The 22,855-nt window shown below is 39.4% G+C and overlaps 1 protein-coding gene across 4 annotated transcripts in view; it reads left to right on the forward strand.

Annotated features, from left to right (window-relative positions):
• The window catches only part of LOC129854146 (cadherin-8-like), an 82,313-nt gene that overhangs the window by 49,930 nt on the left and 9,528 nt on the right, over positions 1–22,855 (forward strand). For all 4 annotated transcript variants that reach the window (XM_055920903.1, XM_055920900.1, XM_055920901.1 and 1 more), the window contains exons 4-7: positions 3,484–3,603; positions 7,184–7,351; positions 7,554–7,741; positions 11,025–11,272. In XM_055920903.1, the coding sequence (XP_055776878.1) occupies positions 3,484–3,603; positions 7,184–7,351; positions 7,554–7,741; positions 11,025–11,272 (724 nt within the window). The remainder of the gene's footprint in view (positions 1–3,483; positions 3,604–7,183; positions 7,352–7,553; positions 7,742–11,024; positions 11,273–22,855) is intronic.

Consider the following 22,855-nt stretch of genomic DNA (forward strand, 5'->3'; position numbering starts at 1 on the left):
CTAGAAACCAGAGGAGATGATGGACCTGGGGAACATCCATTCATCAACCTGAAGAGTCATTGAAACCTAATTCACATACTGTATTATTCAATACGTTTGAGTATAAATATGTGAAGATATAAATTAGTAATTATTTCAAGGACATTATTTTCATAATATTTATTTGTATATTATTTGCAATCTCAGATAGAAAATATGGTAAATTTTGATGAGGCTAGACATGAATAATTCTGCCATTCTAACCACTGAGCATGGTGTTCTTGGAGACAGACACCATAGTCTATGTGCACCCCACAGTGCAGACACAGTGAGATAACAGCACTGGTGTATCCAAGGTTTTAGAGTTGGATACTACTTTCCTTATGTCTCAGTGACTGCATAGATGTACATGTGGCCACAGAACCCCATTCTCCCTCACTGTCAGTGGCGATCCAACCAGGATAGCCTGTCTGACGTCCTGTTAGCCTCATGGGTCCCTGGCAAGACTGAAACAATTATGACACTGGGAAACAAAAGCCATTGCACTAACCAAGAGCTCCCACTGCCACCGTGCCACAACTGACATCACTAAACCTCTGGATTTATCCCGTCTCCAGTTTTCAAGGAAGATTCCTATTGATTTTCTATCACTGTGGCAGTGTACACAGTAAATGGGAGGTGCCCCTCTTAGTTTTTCATCTGATGAGACAAAAGGATATAACCCAACATCTTTACTCCGCCCTTGCTCTTGAAACGCCAGCTTTCACATCATAAAGACCATGACCATAACTCCTAATTGCTTAGTAGTTTCATAACCTGTGGGGCATAACATTTGTTTTCATAATTTGTGTAGAAATAAGTCCTCAGTACTCCAGTTAATATTAATGAGATTACATTAGGTTTACCACAAGAACACAACCTGTAGCATCTCTGGGTGTTTGTGGGCTACTGGAAGAAAACAAAGTCCATGACACATGTCTTTAGACAGGGGAATAGCATGGATTCATTCAATCATCTCAAAGGTAGTTCAGATACTACCACATACTGTAAGTGACATTTGTTTGAGAATTTAACGTCAGTAGTGTGACTGCACACGTCAGTCGATTTAGGCCTCTAACCTGCAGAGGTTTTGTCACAGACCCAAATCAGCTTTGGAATTTCATTTTTATAAGCGATTGTTATTTTTCATCTCCTAAAGTTGATAGGTATTACATCTTTGTAATTGCACCGGTGGGCTACAGGCATCAAATCAAACCAGAGACAATATTCTCACAATTGAGTTTCCTCGACCAAGGGCCCAGAGGTGCATCCAACTCTGCAGTCATGAGTGTCCCCGAATTCTCGGTACAATATCCAGGAAGGACAGGCTAATCTGTACTGATTTGAAACCGTGCCAAACAGAAGCTTTTTTAATCCCTCATATTTTTTTTATCAGAGGACTGGAAAATGTACACCTCTGTAAGGAAAAAGGTAGAGGGGGCTATTTCATGGCCCACTAGTTCCACTGTTTTGTTCCACACTTCAATCCCTATGTATTGTCACATAGTTTGGATTTGCTATTTGCTGCAGACACACCTTCCAAGCAATCAGAAGTATGAAGGTGCTTTCATAATTAAATGCAAATATGTCTCCATTTTCCCACTGCCATTGTAGTATTAGCAATTTACCTTTTAGGCAGATAAGACTTATTATCTCTGAAAAGTGGAGCAATTTCCTGTCCTGTCTTAATTTCATTTGACAATTGGCAAATACCTATAGCATATGTAATATACATTATTCTCAACCAGCTTTGCAAGAATAGACTAATTTTTATTGTTGAATACATCAATAGTACTTCATTTGTAATTAATTTGTGTTAGTTCCATACATTCCCTGCCCATTCCCTAAACAAAGACTTTGTGACACTTCAATGAATCTAGGTTTACTACAGTTCTGGTATTGTAACAGTATTTGAAGCTGTTCTGTGATTTTCCACCACAGGGAAAACAGTGTATATGAATGATATTGCATAAAATGTCATGAAAGGGTCTGATACTACGTAGCTCATCTCCAGCTCGCATACACGTACACGTACACACTCTCACACACACACACACACACACACACACACACACACACACACACACACACACACACACACACACACACACACACACACACACACACACACACACACACACACACACACACACACACACACACACACACACACACACACACACACACACACACACACACACACACAGAAATAATAAGCAGTATGAAATGTAAAGGTAAGCCCTGGCAACAGTAAGGGTCATCACAGCACATACATTACTAACAAACACATGTCTCAAAGGGCCACTTGAGGCTCTCTATGTGAAATAATTGGGTAGCAATAGCAAGGCAGGTTTTTGAGTCAAAGTGCAATGATGGTCTATATGCTTTGTTTTGCTATTGTAAAAGGGAGGACAGGGTTACTATTAATCATTGCTTGACATGTTTTGGCTGTATAAACAGGAAACGCATTCCCCACATGTGCAATATTTAATGACCCTCTCTCATGAAACAGTCTTGAAATTCTACTGGATTGGGTCTTTATTCTGTAACATGTCATATGAACAGGCTCATGAGAATATTATTCAGTGTACCTGTAAAACAGATGATGAGCACCACATATTCTGAACTGCAGAATGTCTGTATCTACAAAGGCACAACTCATGCTCTCAGCCTCAAAAACATTTGCCAAGTCCCAAAGCCAGGTGATACAAGGTACAACAGAGAAGTTTAGGCCAACAGACTGTGTGTTGCCAGCAGCTGCATGAGGGAAACATCTCCACCTGTACTCCACAACTTTTCTTTCAATGGTCCTAACAACAATCAGCAGAGAAATCAACTAGAATAGAAAAAAAGTCAGCATCCTTATATTAAAACTGAGAAACACCATGTTAACTGGCCTGGTGTTATTACTTTGTTTGTGCCAGATTAATGGCATAGCCTAATGACAGGCACAGAGGTGGCCTTAACTAGTGTTGTCCCCCACTATGACCCATTCTGTCTCCTGCAGACAACAGGCCTGGATACCTGTGGCTAGGCCTGATGCCTTCTGTAACCATGAACATTTACCGATGTTGTCAGAACACCTGAGAACATATTTTACAAAATAAATTACCATACCATCTGTACTGTCAAGTTGCTTCCTACGAACAGCTTTCCTCCTTTTATTCTCTTCCCGCCCGAGCCACAGACTAATGACGAGTTGGGCATCAGCATCAGCCCTGCTCTTTATTGTTCATTTTTCAAAGCCTTCACTGTAAGATAGTGTTCTCTATTGGGACGTTGTAGCACAGTATGCTGTGTCATTCATGTGTCTGGCAATAATGTTGTCTTTAACCTTACCAATAAGTACCTCTGGCTTTATAGTGGAACCAGGATGATTACAGGGGGATAAGCTAGCTGTAAGGAGTGATTATGGGTGTCAGAAGTCCACTCTATTTTTAATAATGTGCCCTTTCTCATATACAGGTACCTCAGTCACTAGGGTGACGGCAACAGACGCAGATGACCCAGTCTATGGAAACAGTGCTAAACTTGTGTACAGCATACTGGAAGGACAGCCCTACTTCTCCATAGACCCCAACACTGGTGAGTGGATTGCCATGGTGAAATACTAAATCAAATCAAAGTTTATTCGTCACATGTGCATGTGTAAACTGTACAGTAAAATGCTTACTTGCAGCTCTTTCCTCAACAGTGCAAAATAAATGTAACTTTCAGGGTCATGGCATGGAAAGTTGTTGACCCTGAACAGATACACTCCTTTTTTCATGATTCGATGGCGGTCAAAACACGTGTTGTTTCAGCTACATTTACAGATTGAATGCATATTATCCATACGTAGACAATTACTCAGCATACAGATTATATTTGCGTTTTGAGGATATAACTGCCGACAAGATATTCAAGGACTGTTACATTTAAATGACAGTGCTATCTTTTTTAATTCCATCTGCCGTCTGCTTATTCTTCAACCTTGACTTTGTTGTTTTCCTAATTGCATTTTCAGCCGACTTGTTAACAGTGTGTCTGTAAGCAACATGATTAAATAATGGTGAAATTACATTAATAAGCAATGAGATGGAAATCAGCTGCTCACAATTTGGAAAAACAACATACAATAAACAAGCTCCAAGAACGTCAAAACTGTATGTACATAATACATATGAAGACATATTTCTACATGTAGGAACCCTGTTTCCTCCTCAACAATATTATGCATTTTAATCACTCACCTCTACCACAATAAAATGGAGAAGGCATCGTGAATCTATCTATCAAAGGACAATTTGAGGATCAGCGTGTACGTTTTGCATGATTACTGAGCACATGCAGATGGCTCATTCAAGTGAGCCAGATGTTTTAATGAATGTTAATGACAAATAAAAGGTAAGGGAAAAACAAACATTATAATCCATTTGACACTTCCCACACCATGAAGGAAATCAAATGCATTTGATAAATAAATAAACATCATACCCCAATCCATCACTTGGTTAATGGACGGTAGAAAAAATCCTAGAAAATATCTATGGAAATGAGTGTTTGTCTTTCCACCCTTCTCAGTGATTAGGAATTAATTTGAATAGCTAACGATGATCAACAGAGATGACAGTAGAGTGAGTAACAGAGGATAACTGAAGTGTGTGTGCATGTGTGTCTGTGGGTGTGGCGCGTGCATACGTGTGAGTTTGTGTGTGTGAGCACTTCTTTTAGGGAGAGTTGTTCTTACCTGCTTCAAAGTCATTTGCGTAGTGTAAAACCTTTTATTCAAGACAGTGTAGCATAAAAGTTATTAATCTGATAATAGAGTCTAAATCCCCCCTCCACCCCCATCTGGCATAATATGCCAAGTGTGTCAGGCGAAAGCAGACCTTTATTAAGTGTTGATTATTTATTCGATTATTCTACCGGCCTCTGTTTTCTGGGCGGATTATCCTTGCCCTGAAATGTTCATATTCTGCACTTTGCCACTGCAGTCAATAAGGTCCATTCTGCATAAACATTTGTTATATATATACAGTACCAGTCACAGGTTTGGACAAACCTACTCCTTCCAGGGTTTTTCTAAAAAAAAATCTATATTGTAGAATAATAGTGAAAACATCATCACTATGAAATAACACATATGGAATCATGTAGTAACCAAAAAAGTGTTAAGCAAATCAAAATATATTTTATGTTTAAGATTCTTCAAAGAATCAGTTGTGTTGTGACATGGTAGGGGTGGTATACAAAATATAGCCCGATTTGGTAAAAGACCAAGTCAAACAAGAAAAGAGAAGTGACAGTCCATCGATAATTTAGGACATGAAGGTCAGTCAATGCGGAAAATTTCAAGAACATTGAAAGTTTTTTTCAAGTGCAGTCTCTAAAACCATCAAGCGCTATGATGAAACTGGATGTCATGAGGGCCGCCACAGAAAAGGAACACCCAGAGTTAACTCTGCTGCAGAGGATATGTTAATTAGAATGAACTGCACCTCAGATTGCAGCCAAAATAAATGGTTCACAGAGTTCAAGTAACAGACACATCTCAACATCAACTGTTCAGAGGAGACTGGGTGAATCAGGCCTACATGGTCGAATTGCTGCAAAGAAACCACTTGGGCCAAGAAACATGAGCAATGGACATTAGACCGGTGGAAATCTGTCCTTTGGTCTGTTGAGTCCAAATGTGAGATTTTTGGTTCCAACCGCCGTGTCTTTGAGTTGGTGAAAGGATGATCTACGCATGTGTGTTTCCCACCGTGAAGCATGGAAGAGGAGTTGTGATTGTGTGGAGGTGCTTTGCTGGTGACACTGTCTGTTATTTATTTAGAATTTAAGGCACATTTAACCAGCATGGCTACCACATCATTCTGCAGAAATACGCCATCCCATCTGGTTTGCGCTTAGTGGGACTATCATTTGTTTTTCAACAGGACAATGACCCAAAACACACCTCCAGGCTATGTAAGGGCTATTTGACCCAAGAAGGAGAGTGATGGAGTGCTGCATCAGATGACCTGGCCTCCACAATCACCTGACCTCAACCCAAATGAGATGGTTTGGGATGAGTTCAACCGCAGAGTGAAGGAAAAGCAGCCAACAATTGCTCATTATATGTGGGAACTACTTCAAGACTGTTGGAAAAGCATTCCAGGTGAAGCTGGTTGAGCGAATGCCAAGAGTGTGCAAAGCTGTCATCAAGGCAAAGGGTGGCTACTTTGAAGAATCTAAAATCTAAAATAAATGTTGATTTGTTTAACACTTTTTTGGTTACCACGTGATTCCATGTGTGTTATTTCATAGTTTTGATTTCTTCCCTATTATTCTACAATGTAGAAAATAGTAAAAATAAAGAAAACCCTTGAATGAGTAGGTGTCCAAACTTTTGACTGGTACTCTATATTTTTTATTCTCAGTAATAAAATTAGCCACTTAGCATTTGTATAATGTTGGCTTTAGCTATGCCAGATAGGTTCCCAATAGCTAGCTACCAAGAAGACATTCCAGGCTGTCAATCAAGTTAGAGCAGCTAGCTTGTCTAACTATCTTAGCTGGCATGCCTGCTGGCAAGGTTGGTAGACTTTAGAAAAGCAAGCAAAATACTAAATGCACCGAATAAGACTGAATCTTTTACAGAGATGCAGAGAATCATATTTAGCTTCTTTTTTTTAAAGAACCACCTGTCAGGAGGATACAGACAGCTCAAGAGGTATGCTTAGATGTGCAGAAAAAAACATTTTTTTACATAAAATTAAGTATAAAAATGATGACTCTAGATTGCAGGTAAAAACTGTTTCAGCTGTTCAAAAAATGCTAAATTCCCCACCCCCCAGCCATCCTCACATACTTGGTGTCCCTTCAGATTTTCAGGGTGCATTACGCACCTGGACAGTGTAATTTCCATTCAATCAGAACACAAATTACTTGCAGGCAGCAGTACAACACTTCAGCAATCAAACACATTGATTTGCAATGCTATTCACAGGATCAGAGCTTCTCTCCAGGTGTTCTGTCAGAAATTCCACTACTGTTTAATAAAATAAGTGTTTAAAGGTTGTTATGAAGGATACTTGTCAAGCGTTATGAATGCCTTTGTATACCCCATTTTATAAATTTTTGTGTATGTTGATTTTTTGCAATAACAACATATTTGATGTTAATTTTTTTTTGCTTTCAGCGATCATTAAAATTGCTTTACATGGGATGGATCGAGAGATGCGAGAGGAGTACCTGGTCGTCATTCAAGCAAAAGACATGGGTGGTCATATGGGAGGGTTGTCAGGGACAACAACAGTTACTGTCACACTAACAGATGTCAACGATAACCCGCCAAAGTTCTCAAAAAGTAAACAAAATGTCCAATTCTCTCTCCATACACTATAGTTAGAACCTATTATCAGCAAATCTGAATGTATTTGTTGTTGTTTTGCTGCGTTATGTTTCTTCATGAATTTCCACAATAATCAGAATTGTACTAGTTATAACGATGCATAGATAAGGAAACATCTACTGTTAAGGTGAAATAAATATGGTGTCCTATTTTTCAGGTCTGTACGAGTTTGTGATCCCAGAGGAGCTTGGCATTGGTAAACCTGGTGGCAAGGTAAAGGCAAATGATAGGGACATTGGCGAGAACGCCAAATCAACGTACAACATCATTGACGGTGATGAGAAGGACGTCTTCGAGATCATTACAGATGCCCAGACTCAAGAGGGGATCCTTCGTCTGAAGAAGGTAAGGACCTGATGCAAACTGCTTTGCCCTAGGGTTCCACCAACAACCACTTCATATCTTTAACAGCTTCAACTTAAACAAGGCCCACATAGTAGGTTGCAAGACGGGTATCAAAGGATGAAGGTCGTTAACACAGGCTACAGGTCAGAGCTGTATATCTAGAATGATTTAATTAAAATTGACCATGAGGGAAAAAATGCTATTGTACTACATATATCATGCAAAGCAGTTTCAATGGCGAAGATGCATAAAGATTAATTAATGCACCATTGAATTGATCTATAAGACTATATCAACAACAGCTACCAAATTTACACTGTTGATTTGGTAGATGATTAAATGTACGAAAGGGAAAACTAATTATATGTCATGTTTGCCTCCAGCAATCTAAATGTTTACTGTTACACAGCAATATACAGTATCACAATTTGTCGGTGGAACTGCGATGATAGAAGAAGGAGCTACTTCAGGCCTGAAGTATTCAAGTGTATACACGAGTGATGGATGTGTGCTCACGTCTTGACTCATGGTTAGTTTAAGGTCTAGAGTTAGAGCTATAGATCATTCAAGTGCGATAGTATGTCATTGCGTTTGGATTCTAAATGACATTACATTAGGACATCCACTGTGTCTACCTGTAACTATGAACAAACTATTGGATGAAATGAAATAATATTTTTTCTGATGATCTGCCTTGAATAGATTATACTCTACTAAACAAAACAGACGGCTTGAGAACTAACTAGACATGATCAATAAGACCTTTGAGATACTTCCCTCTAGTATTTCACAGTGACAGCAGTGCTGTGGCTCTGCCTCGTCACTTTATTCTCGTATACTTGGCCTGGAATCTGTTGCCTGCATTGCTAATAGCATGATGGATGAGATTGCATGTGAAAAACAGGAAATCAACTGCCTACTCTCTTCTCACCTCTACATCTCCAGATGGTGAAGTTCAGATTACTTTAGCAGAACTGGTATTTCTGCTTCCGTTCCGCACTCTGAACAACATATTCTTGGTTTCAGAGCCCTGTTGCACCAGCTTGTAGAGTTTTTCTTAGCCAATGTGGAAGAACATAGGATTAAATGGAGCAAATAGCACCACCACACCCACAACAACAAAAATAGCTCAATAAACTGCTGTCAAATACCAAGTGCAAATTATTAAAGATTCTTTGCGGCAAGGTTAAAAAATATTGATCTAAACATGACTGCAGAAACACAAACTAGGAAGTGGCTTTGTTGTTTTGGGTCTAAGCTTTTTATCTTCCACCCCTCAGGCCTATCGGGGGATGTTAGTGGGAAGTTCTGCTTCCTCCACCAGCCAGCACTGAACTTTGATGTCTCTAAATGGCCTGTGTGTATACATACAGATCCTATCCCGAGGCTCATGGGAATTTGATGCATGGCACAGGAGGGCTCTGAGGTGGGGACATCAACAAGGGACAAGCATGGGGAAAATGGAGTGAAAAAGCTGCCCCATCTTCATGGGCACATACTGTAGCAACACAAGCCGGTCTAACACTTCCACTACCGTGTTCCATCAATATGAAAACCAAAGTGCTGCTCTCCGGATTACAGAGAGTCAAGTGCTGCATGAATTGACCTCCCCCAAAACAATGAGTAATGGCAGAGTGGCATAGAGGGCCAATTCAAATATGGCTGACTCAGTGGAGAGGTCAGATGTCATTGAGGATCATTTGAGAGGATGAGAATAGGAATAATATCTTCAAAGTTCTATTCTGAGGTAAAACTGTCAAGGTAGAGTCGCTTGTTGAAACGATCATAGAGTGTTAAGAGACAAAAAAATTAACATACTGCTTTGTTATAAGGTATGGTCAATTATGCATAACATTTGAAAAGTACAAATATAACTGCAATGCAGTAATGAGTCTGACTTGTTAATTGTTGTTGTAAATCGAATACAAAAACAGAAAAGTGGTGATCAGGAAATAGTGCTGAATAGTTGAACTATTGTGGTATTCTATTCTTTAACTGCGGTGTAATCATTCTGACAATTGATCCCTGTACACTTCTAGCCCTGGGCTCCTTTATACTTGGTATTAGGTTGGAATCCTTTGAAACCAATGTTTGCTCTTGGTCCAGCTGTTCACTCCTCTCAACATAGAGGAGGAGGAGAAGAAGGTGGGGAGAGAAGAGAGAGGAAGGGCGGTTAATAATGAAAATGCTCCAAATAGCTTCTCAGACTGCGGAAGACTGGGCTGCAGGGCCCTCTCCATACGGGTGCCCTGACGCCAGACGTGTGGACTTCAAAGCCCCCTGTCAGTCCCCGTCCCCAGCTGCTTTTCTCTCACAGCTGGGCCTGCTGCCGGCACTGCCCCAGCGCTGGCCCGACCCAGCCTAGGGGACCATTGGATTCTTTTAATTTCTTTGTGAAAAGCTGGAATACATGTTTTGATCCCTCTGCTAACCCCTCTCATTCCCAAAGCCAACTCAGATCCCCTCAAGCGGCAAGGCCCAGTTTTGATTTCCCTATAAATCCTGGTTTTGGAGCGTGGAAGTGACTTGATCCCATTATTTGAGTATTATAAGAGCGGCCAGAGGTGATTCAAAATACAATTGTGACAGTCTGGGATGGTTGCTGAGACACCAGAGAGTTAAATTGTGGTGTTTTTACATGTTGCAAATATTCAATGATGTGTAAAAAAGTAGTGGACAATGGTTCTCAATGTCCTTGTGAAATAGGAATGAGACTAACTGTAATTTCAAGGGTATGTTTCTTGCCACAGAAGTACTCATAGGAATGCAATTCCCCCTAGGAAATGTCATTATTGTGTTAGAATTCCTGAATACACATCCACTTCTATTCATGTGATGATAATGCCTCAATAATTGCTATCCTTCAAATGATTTTGTAACAGTGTTATCGTCATGGTAGTGCACAGCCACAAAATTATATTTTCAGGTAGCACAAACCAAAAAATAACATTATTTTAATTATTTCCTAACACATTTTAACCAGATTGGTGTGATACCAGATTAGATTAACCTTATTTACAGACTTATTCTATCCTAGAGCAGATGTCACAAAACAAATTGGTAACACATGGATTACTTGAGGTGAGATTGTGGTTATTGCTAATAATTACAAATGTTGTTCCACCCTGTGCTTGGATTATTTCCTTAAATGTTTTTGATAGGATCAGAGATCACGCTATTCAATTTCAACTCCGAAAGTTCTTCTCAATCCACATCAGGCGCATTTTTTTCTTGCTGCTTTGGACATCAGTGAAAGGTATTTGTTTTCTGTCATTTTCCACAGCCCCTGAACTTCGAGACTAAAAAGTCATATACACTGAAGGTGGAGGCGGCCAACATTCGATTTGATCCCAACAGTGGCGCCCCCTTCAAGGATACAGCCACGGTGAAGATTGCAGTGGAAGATTCAGATGAACCCCCTGTCTTCTCCAAGCCCACATTTGTCCTGCAGGTGGATGAGAATGCCCCCATCAACACGGTTATAGGAACAGTCACAGCCCGCGATCCTGATGTCACTGGCAGTCTAGTCAGGTAAGAAACAAGATGTTATTCACATCCTCATTTCACCAAACACTTGTTTACTTTATTGTTTACCCACCCATATAAGGAGTGCAGTGTGCCATGGAATCATATATTTTTAAAACAGTCTTGCCACTGTGCATGTTCCTTTGGAGGTGAAATGTGAGCCGATGGCTGCCCTTGTTTCCTTAGGACCACAATGTAGTAAACTTGAAAGCACAGCACAGGTAGACTTCTCTTAGTGGTGACTTTGCCTGCTGCGTTTCAGTTGTGTGACTTATTCTTAGACATTTCACAAGGGCACCTTGTATAGGTTATACAGGCAATTTCTCTCCATCCACCACGTCATTTCATTAATTCTCCAGTGACTTGACGCGTTCCCCGGACAACACTCAACAGGTTGTGTAATTTCATGGTGAACAGAGTGTGAGCTGGGAATCATTTATTGGCTATTGCCAAAGCAGGGGAATTCAACCTGGTTCCATCTTCATCATTTAAAAAAAAATAGGCATACCAATTTAATGTAACCTGTTCTCATGTTTGGGTGTCTCTTTTCTTTTCCTTCTTTTTTTCTTCTTCTGTGACCGCAATGTTCTTTTATGTTGCACTTTCACAAAGGTTATCATTATCACTGTGCTGCGCGTGCATATTTATTGATGTGTGTAATGTGTAGATATGTGGTATATATTATTCTGCTGATCTATGTGTGATAACCACGGCCCTATTTCATTTTTATGTGAACATGTCTGTCCAAGTGATTGAAATAATTGTCATAAACGTACTATATTGTACTATACTGACATCTCAGACTGGCAATAAGGAATCCCATTTTTTCTGTGTAATGATATATTAGGCTGTTTTTTCAATCTGGACTTTCTCATTGAAAATATACTTTTTGATGTTTATTTCTAATTCCTTGTTTTCTGTTTTGAATGAAAGAGCACTTCATGCATTTACTATTTTGTGGATAAGATTACACATTTCGATAAATGAATTGAGGCTGTAGGATGTTATTCCAGTGTTTGTAAGGCTGTCCGAAAGCTTTCAAGCAATCAGAGTTAGAGGAGGCTTTACGGAACCTACTTAGAGGCTGTAAGAGTTTGGAGCCGGAAGAAAGTAGTGATTTTCTGTACTTAAGTGGTTAATGTCACATTGCTTCCCATGTCTGCCAATGTCAATGAAGGCATTCAACAGTAAAGCCATTCTGTTGAGGAGAGGAAGGGAATGGCTCTTACACAGCTTGAGATGTTCCTGCCATCTTGTGTTGTTTCCCAATACTGATCATTTGCTCCACAGCAAGATGGAATGTACCTTTAGGCCCATGCAGTCTTTTTTAATTTTTTTTATTCATCACTGTATGTCTAATAAATCACTGCGTGTGTTTATTTCATGAAAATAATTTCCAAAATATTTGCTATCATTTATTTCCCTGAGTCTTTATTTCCCTGCAGTCTTTAAAAAAAGTTTTTATTCATCACTGTATGTCTAATAAATCACTGTGTGTGCCATTGAAATGCTCAGTCTGATCATGTCGTCTTGACACAAATGTTAATATATGTACATACACAGCCCTGATTGGCGGATAGGATCGCCTAGACCAGGGGCCTCCAACCTTTTCAAGCATGAGAGCTATTTTCAAATTATGAAACATGTCGCGAGCTAATCATACATTTTCTCACTTTTAATTTAGCTGGTTTGGGATCTTTCTCAGTTTTTCTCTCAACATTTTTTTATTATTCATAGAGAAACAATGGAATTGGATGTTGTGAGTCCATGTCAATGCTTAAATCACATCAGAATATACTTTTTGAGTGTAATAGCCCTTTAGAGAGAGGAATGTGCTGGTCTAGCGATGTTTTTGCTGCTGCATTATGTCATGACATGCGATTGATACAAATAATCATGATATAATTCTGCCAGGTAAGTCTACTTTGTAGTTAACATTTATTGAGAAGGTTTTGGGGAAATTCTTTTTGTCTACCCAGAAGACAGATATCATTTTGGCTAACAGACTTACAATATTAATGGATATAAATAGGCAGATATTGTGTTACGTTTGGCTTTTTAAGACAATTGTGGCTACAGCGCCTTTAGAAAGTATTCATGCCCCTTGACTTTTGATATTTTGTTGTGGTACAGCCAAATGTAAAATTATTTAAATTTAGATTTTGTGTCACTGGCCTACACACACTATTTAATACATACATAATACATAATGTCAAAATGGAATTATGTTTTTTGAAATGTTAACAAATTAATTAAAAATGGAAAGCTAAAATGTCTTGAGTCAAGAAGCAAGCCTAAATAAGTTCGGGAGTAAAAATGTGACCGACCGCCTCGATTTGGTCTTATGTAGCAACATTTTTTAATTCTTTATTTTTTACATTTGATACAAGTAGTATATCATACACAGCAGTTAAGCAACAATGGGAAAGTAATTATGCTTTGAAAGTTGATAAACCCACTTTTGAGAAATTGGTTCACCTACTGAAGAGCTCCTCTTTGTCTACACCCATTCAGCATCGTTCACACCCTCTTAAGCATTAGCCCCACCCATATTTTTAAGGATTCCCATGTGAGGCCATGTGGTAAACACACTCTATGTCAAATAAAATCTAAGTTTATTTGTCACTTGCACAGGATACAGAAGGTGTAAACTGTATAGTGAAGTGGTTACTTGCATAGTAGCAATATCAAAAACAGAAAGTGTCCAGAAAAAAAATATTTTATGAATATTTTGTAATTGTTAGATGACACTTTCCTGACACAATTGTCTAAATTGATGGGTCATGTAAAGGAACTGCTATAAACACCCCCCAAGCCACATCTAGCTAAGTGGATGGGTCACTATTGTCTAGACATGTACACATGTTCATGAAATACAAAAGATGACCGCAATCACCCCCAGACACACCTAGGTAATTTGATGGGTCATGTAATACTCGGGCCGAAGTGGGGTCTTTTGTTTAGACATGTAGCTACCGAGCTAGCTAGCTAAACAATGAACCGAAATAATCCCAATTTATACTACTACCAATACAAATATTTTAATAGCTGTAGTATGAATCTGCAGGTAGCTAAAGCCAACAAACTAGGTTCAATGTTAGCTAGCTAACATTAGGCTATAATTAGCAATGCACATTTATTTCTGATTCAAATAATATTTCTACACAGATCATAAATGTGACGGTAGCAAGCAAGCCAGCAAGCTAAAGTTTGCTAGCTAACTAACAGTACCCTTTAACTTGCAATAAAAACAACTTTCTGACTAAATTTGAACCTTATATCTTAAAATGTAGCTCGACCCTGACCCGTATACATAGATGAATGCTTCACGGCAGACGGGAACCATTTAACTAAGTTTTGTTTGTAGCTACATCTTGTTTGGCCAGCGTTGTGTCAAGTCACTCCGGGTCACACTGACCGTGGCGTGTGCATAAAGTTGCCCATCACTTTTTTCCAACTGATCTGTCGATCGCACCTGCTAAATTCAGGGCGTCAATCTTGTTGAGAAAAGTAGCAAAACTTTTGTAGTTCTTGATGGCTAACATTTTATCGTTTCAAAAACGGTGTGGTAGAAAGGACTGTCAACACATACTGAACAGCTCACTTTATAGCAGCTATATGGCAGACCAATCCAAACTCATCTCTCGGCATGTCCAGCCCATCCATTATCTCAGCCAATCATGGCTAGCAGGAAGGTTCCTGTCTTTTTCCATGGCTAAACCATCTTGGCTCGTAATTTAACAATTGTATTCCTATTTATGGATGGAATCCAAGTTAGTTATTAAGGCACATCAAAGTTCACATGTTCCAGAAGGCATTTCTGCCAAAAAATGCATTTTGATCAAAAATGTATGCTTACGATCAAATGCCGCTCCTAGTTTAGTTTCCTGAAATGAGTCACAAATCAGATTAACAACTCACATAATATGTTGCATGGACTCGAATGAGTTCTGTATTTCATTTTTGATTGACTACCTCATCTCTGTATCCCACACACACCTGTAAGGTCCCTCAGTTGAGCAGTGAATTCCAAACACAGATTCAACCACAAAGACCAGGGAGGTTTACATGCCTTGCAAAGAAGGGTACCTATTAGTAGATGGGTAAAAAAAAACAGACATTGAATATCCCTTTGAGCATGGAACAGTTATTGATAACACTTTGGGTGGTGTTTCAATACACCCAGTCACTACAAAGATACAGGCACCCTTCCTAACTCAGTTGCCGGGGATTAAGGTGACTTTAAAACTGTTACAGAGTTTAATGGCTGAGATAACTGAGGATGGATCAACAACTTTGTAGTTACTCCACAAAACTTACCTAAATTACAGAGTGAAAAGAAGGAAGCATGTACAGAATACAAATATTCCAAAACATAGATCCTGTTTGCACTAAAGTAAAACTGCAAACAAATTGAAAAGAAATGTACTTTATATCTTGAGTACAAAGCATTATGAGTACCACTCTTCATATTTTCAAGCGTGGTGGTGGCTGCATCATGTTAAGGGTATGCTTGTCATCGGCAAGGACTAGGGACGACAATGAATGTTCTTGAGTGGCCTAGTTACAGTTTTGACTGAAATCAGCTTGAAAATCTATGACAATAGTTGAAAATGGCTTTCTAGCTCTGATCAACAACCAACTTGACAGACCTTGAAGAATTTGTTTAAATAAAAATGTACAATCCAGGTGTGCAAAGCTCTTAGACTTACCCAGAAACATCACAGCTGTAATCACTGACAAAGGTAATTCTAACATTGTGTGAATACTTATGTAAATTAGGTGTTTTTGTATTTCATTTTCAATAAGTTTGCAAACATTTCTAAAAACATGTTTCAACTTTGTCATTATGGGGTAGTGTGTGTAAAAATATATTTAATCCACTTTAATTGGATTCTAGCCGGGAGCTTGAGGTGTCTGATGCTTCTGAGATTTGTTTATGACAGTTTGCTGTGGAACAACTGAACAATACATGCACTTTCAAAATTGTTTGGCGAGCTACTCATGGGTGGGCTGAGAGATACTGGTAGCTCGTCATCAACCTGTTGGAGACCCATGATCTAGAGTCTAGACTCTAGAGCAGGGATGGGGAACTTGCCTTCCATTTGTAGGAATTCAGTCAGGGTCTTATTAAAGTCCAATGCAGCAGTTTTTATCTCAATATCAAAGTATTTATTGGTAACAATTAAGCACCTTACTGTGATTGTTTTAAATTAAATTGGTCAAAAATAGCAATTTCTCAAAAAATAATTTTTCAAGGACTGTCTAGGAGTGGTCTGAGTAGGAGGGGAAAACTGAAAACTAGCTTTTATTGGCAGAGGGGTTTTGAATTCTCTTTCTTATTGGTCTATTAACTGATTTATGTCACCAGGCATAACTTGTGATGTCACCAGGCAGGCCAAAACTTAATCCGACCAAAATAGATTGAAATTTCAGGCGGTCTTTTCAAACAGCTCTTACACTAGTGCCCCAACCCCCATCAACATTGCCCATCCTTGCTCTAGAGCCTACCCCACATACAAAGTACGAGGAAACATATGCAAATACAATTGTAGGCAGGTTTTTGTTGTTGTTCAAGAGCACTAAAAGGGCGTTATCATCATTTTCACAATTTCAGTTTTATTTCGATCTCATAGTGTGGGAACTGCACTGTGTCTTTAAGTCAAGACATTTTCCCTGTATGTTTTCATGATGTGTCAGATCTATAATGTACCTGTATGTCAAGTGCTTTTCACCACACATAACATGGCATACAATATTGTCATTGACAGTTACATTTATTAAATTGCTTTTATGTCACTTCTATTCTGTAAAGTCTTTTATTTTATCTCCATGAGTTTCTGTCATTTTAAAGTGATCTATTTACATTATTTTCTGTGTAAGTTTGAATGTGTGGTAATGTGTCATCATAGTACTGTATGTAGTCTCTCAACCAATGGAAGTCTCATCCTGTTTTTATCATGTTGTAATTAGCATATTGTCTTTTTAGGTTGCCACAAAGTGTTACATTCTCATTGTAAGGTACCACCAGGCAGAGGATTCCCAGACAAACGTTATCCTTGACATACAATGCTTTTGGATAGAGTGCCTCTCTATGGAGTGATAATAAGCAGTGTTGTGACTATCGTAGAGGTAATAGGCTGAACATTGTTAGCCTTAGCAAGCTGTGTAACAGCCTGATCTCATAGACTAGACAACACCAGGTAGATGCGAACGTCTAGCAACCTGAAGGTTGCATGTTTGAATCTCATCACGGACAAGTTTAGCATTTTAGCTAATTAGCAACTTTGCAACTACTTTCTACTTTTTAGTTACTTTGCAACTACGAGCATGTTAGCCAACCATTCCCCTTCCCATAATCATAACCTTAACCCTTTAACCTAATTCCTAACCTAAACCCTAATCTTAACCCCAACACCAACCCCTAGCCTAGCTAACATTATCCTCCAAGCTAACGTTAGCGTTAACAACCTAGCCACCAAGTAAAAGTTAGCCACAACAAATTTATATTGGTAACGTATCATAAAGTTTTGCAAAATATTAACATTGTACGAATTACGATTCGTAACATATCATACGGTAACTTGGATTCTATCATACGAAATAGATGATGGACATCCACAAATGTATACACCATATGAAATGTAACATATCATACTGAATGGAGGGAGGCAGATTTACATTTACTATGTTATGTCTACCCCTGAATCCAGGTTGTGAGTAAACACTCTCACACCGAAATGACTCACAGTCTCAGTCTGACCAGGATGACTCAAGGGCTGGTTCCTCACTTAGACCTCAACCCTCAAGCTATACTTTATGCATTCAACCAAGGTTCAGGTGGACTGCAACACAATTCCTTCAGCGTCCCTCCCATACTCTGTGAATATGATTTTATTATTGAATGATCATTATGCTCAAGACCTTGGGCGTTACATGGACACTATTGCTTTAAAGGCTAAAGTAAGAGCCAATCAAGGGTCTCATTACAGTATCTGGTATTGATGATGCCTTTTAATAATACATTGTGGCTAACCTAGGTAGTTGCTCAAAACACCATGTAGAGAAACGTTTGTACATTGGTGGAGTTGAGTGGGACATGCACACAGCACTGAACCTGGTGAGGGTTTAGAAGAGGATCATAGGACTACAAAAGGTTATGGGTAATGAGAGCCAGGTCTGTGAGGTGACTGTGTAAGCTTGTCTGCCTTTCTTCAGGCCCCGCTACATCATTTACTTACCTTGACAGCTGACATGTCGCAAATGTTATAACGAGGAGTCATGTAAAAGAGATTATGTAAAATGAATGTAAATGTAATGTCAAGTAGACTTTCTTGTCGAGAACAAGTTCAGGACATGTTCAGGGACAACAGGAATACATATGTCCTTACAAAGAGCTGGTTAGCATGCGGAGGACAGTGAAATTAGTTCTACATCTGTGATCCTCCCAATAGAATTACTGACCTTATATAAGACAGAAATGTCATGAATACATTTGTTCTCTGTCTCACACTCACACATATTACTGGCTTTATGGCTTATAACCAGCACATTTTAACTATCACTTATAACAGTCCTGTTTGTGACCCAGATAACGGCTTAGTAAATGTAGCTTACAAAGTGTTGGAACCTAAAATAATATTAAGACCGTGTGTAAAAGTTATAAATGTCATATGATTGAATGAGAAAGATGTGTTTAGCGGAGGGCTGCCCAATGTAATTTGAGTCAGGTATTGAACGAGTGAAAAGTATCAGTTGCTAATTTGTATTGTCCTTTCCCGGCATTGAATTATTCACATCCAATGGTCCGCTCCCAATCACATCCTCACACCTTTGACAGTCAGCACCCATCTCTTGCAAGGAACATCTGATAAATGTATTTGCTCTAATTCTTTTCGCATCACATTGTCAGTGTGATTGACACGTGGCAGAACATTCCAGGGTCGGTCTCCCTCCACGTGAAGCTGTCAAAGCCTGCCTGGAACCCACTCCTTCTCCTGGAGACTTCTCCCAGGTGGTTTGGGCTGTCTGCCTGTCTTGAAAGTGCTCTGCGTCTGTGGAGGAGTCCTCATGGACCTCCCGCCCGTCGTCTGAGGATTTACACCATTTCATTTTTTTTTTGAAATGTCATGGCTCAATACGTCTCCCACAGTTGGAATCTAGGGCAATGGCTTATTTATTTCATTTCGTGTTAGCTCGTTGTTTTCATTATTATTATTATTTGGTCATTGTTGTTTTTTTCTCTCCCCTATTTCTCATGCATAAAATACATGGGTCTGTCAACAGGTCTGTGCTGATAGGGATGAGCAGTTCCACAGTGAAATAGGATGAGACCCAAGGTCGTGTGTAAAGGGAGATGGGGTTGGGAGGGTGTTTGGAGGAGGTTTGCAAAGCACATTGGGGAATTAGATTAGTGAAAAAGCAAAGCATTGGCCAAACTTTTGACTTGCTTTGAGAGAGGCTATGTTTACAGGGAGGGGCATTTAGTTTAAAGGAATATACATGTATGTTCGGTGTGTCATTGCGTGCATTCAAATAATGAATGCATGCATTCACATGCATATGTGACTCACCACCTGGATTCTGTCTTATATAGCAACATTTCAAATTGTGTTTTTTTTTACATTCGATAAAGGTAGAGACTCAGAGCTACAAAATGGTATATCATATTGCATTGTTGAGGAACAATGGGACAGTAATTCTGCTTTGAATGTTGATAAACTTGTTAACTCACTTTTCAGAAAATGGCCTTTGAATGTTTTGGTATCTAGTGAAGAGCTATTTGTCTACACCCATTCAGCATCGTTCACATACTCTTAAGCCTCTTACCCCATCTTGTTTCGCCCTCAGAGTGTGCAGAGCACACACTTGATGCTCTGGCCGATGATTAGTTTACCTATGGATAACATGAAAACGGCCTAACCAGCTATGCTGGCAACAATTGCATTACGCTTCTTTACAGACGTTTACCGACACCGACCATATTCAACGAGTGATGTACAGTTTAGCTTAAGACATATACAGTTGAAGTCGGAAGTTTATATTAACCTTAGCCAAATACATTCAAACTCAGTTTTTCACAATTCCTGACATTTAATCCTAGTAAAAATTCCCTGTCTTAGGTCAGTTAGGATCATCACTTTATTTTAGGAATGTGAAATGTCAGAATAATAGTAGAGAGAATTATTTATTTCAGCTTTTATTTCTTTCATCACATTCCCAGTGGGTCAGAAGTTTACATTACACTCAATTAGTATTTGGTAGCATTGCCATTAAATTGTTTAACTTGGGTCAAATGTTTCGGGAAGCCCTCCAGAAGCTTCCCACAATAAGTTGGGTGAATTTTGGACCATTCCTCCTGACAGAGCTAGTGTAACTCAGGCAGGTTTGTAGGCCTCCTTGCTCGCACACGCTTTTTCAGTTCTGCCCACACATTGTCAATAGGATTGAGGTCAGGGCTTTGTGATGGCCACTACAATACCTCGACTTTGTTGTCCTTAAGCCATTTTGCCACAACTTTGGAAGTATGCTTGGGGTCATTGTCCATTTGGAAGACACATTTGCGGCCAAGCTTTAACTTCCTGACTGATGTCTTGAGATGTTACTTCAATATATCGACATATTTTCCCTCCTCATGATGCCATTTATTTTGTGAAAAGCACCAGTCCCTCCTGCAGCAAAGCACCCCCACAACATGATGCTGCCACCCTGTGCTTCACGGTTGGGATGGTGTTCTTCGACTTGCAAGCCTCCCCCTTTTTCCTCCAAACATAATGATGTTCATTATGGCCAAACAGTTCTATTTTTGTTTCATCAGACCAGAGGACATTTTTCTAAAAGTATGATCTTTGTCCCCATGTGCAGTTGCAAACCGTAGTCTGGCTTTTTTATTGCAGGTTTGGGGCAGTGGCTTCTTCCTTGCTGAGCGGCCTTTCAGGTTATGGCGATATGGGACTCGTTTTACTCTGGATATAGATACTTTTGTACCCGTTTCCTCCAGCATCTTCACAAGGTCCTTTGCTGTTGTTCTGGGATTGATTTGCACTTTTCGCACCAACGTACTTTAATCCCTAGGAGACAGAACGCGTCTCCTTCCTGAGTGGTATGACGGCTGCGTGGTCCCATGGTGTTTATACTTGCGTACAATTGTTTGCACAGATGAACGTGGTACCTTCAGGCATTTGGAAATTGCTCCCAATGATGAACCAGACTTGTGGAGTTCTAGAATTTTTTCTGAGGTCTTGTCTTATTTCTTTTGATTTTCCCATGATGTCTAGCAAAGAGGCACTGAGTTTGAAGGTAGGCCTTGAAAACCATCCACAGCTACACCTCCAAATGACTCAAATGATGTCAATTAGCCTATCAGAAGCTTCTAAAGCCATGACATCATTTTCTGGAATTTTCCAAGCTGTTTAAAGGCACAGTCAACTTAATGTATGTAAACTTCTGACCCACTGGAATTGTTATACAGTGATTTATAAGTGAAATAATCTGCCTGTAAACAATTGTTGGAAAAATGACTTGTGTCATGCAGAAAGTAGATGTCCTAACCGACTTGCCAAAACTATGGTTTGTTAGCAAGACATTTGTGGAGTGGTTGAAAATGACTCCAACCTAAGTGTATGTAAACTTCCGACTTCAACTGTAGCTAGCTAGGTAAACAATTAACCTTGCTAGGTAAACAACGTGTAAGATCACACACGTCACGTAGCATTAGCTAACGAGCCAGCCAGCTAACGTTAGCTAGTTAAACAACAATGAACATAGTGCCAAATCATGTCGTTACTACCCTTCATGAATATGCTGGGAGCTAACCATCCAGGTTCAATGATAGCTAGCTAACATTAGGCTTTAACTAGCAAAGCAAAAAGCTGCGGAATTCAAATAATAACGTCAGCTAGGGAGCAAGCCAGCTAACATTAGCTAGCTAGCCGACAGTGCACTTTAGCTTATAATGAAATCACTTTCTGTCAAAATTAGAAACGTGTAAAATGTAGCTAGCTAACGCTACACTATCTTACCTGTATAGATCATCATGCATGATGGTCTATCATGCATGATAGTCTCCTTGCATGGATGCCCTACCACAGTTGCCCTACCACAGTTGCCTTTAGTTTGAAGATGTAGTCTGGAGACAGGTGTTTTCTCCATCTCTTTAGCTATCATAGTCTAATTCCACTGATTTCAAAACTTGATCCTCCAGAGAGTGGAGAGCAACACATACCTATGCAGATCCACTACCCGAAACATTTTTAAAAAAAAGTGGAATTCGACAGAATTACCAACACAGACTGACCAGCTCAAATAGACAGAAGCCTTCAATATGGCAGACCAATCCAAAATCCTCTCTCGGTATATCCAGCCTACTCATTATCTCAGCCAATCATGGCTAGCGGGAAGGTTACTGACTTTTTCTGTGGCTTAACCAACAAGGCACGTAATTTAACAATGTTATCCACATTTACAGATGTCATACAAGTTTGTTATTAAGGCACTTGAAAGTTCACATATTTGAGAAGGCATTTCTGACCAAAAACGCATTTTGAGAAAATTTTATTTTTTATGTTCAAAGGGCTCTCCTGTGAAGTC

This window comes from Salvelinus fontinalis, chromosome 4 (assembly GCF_029448725.1).
Source record: "Salvelinus fontinalis isolate EN_2023a chromosome 4, ASM2944872v1, whole genome shotgun sequence".
NCBI classification, from domain to species: domain Eukaryota; kingdom Metazoa; phylum Chordata; class Actinopteri; order Salmoniformes; family Salmonidae; genus Salvelinus; species Salvelinus fontinalis.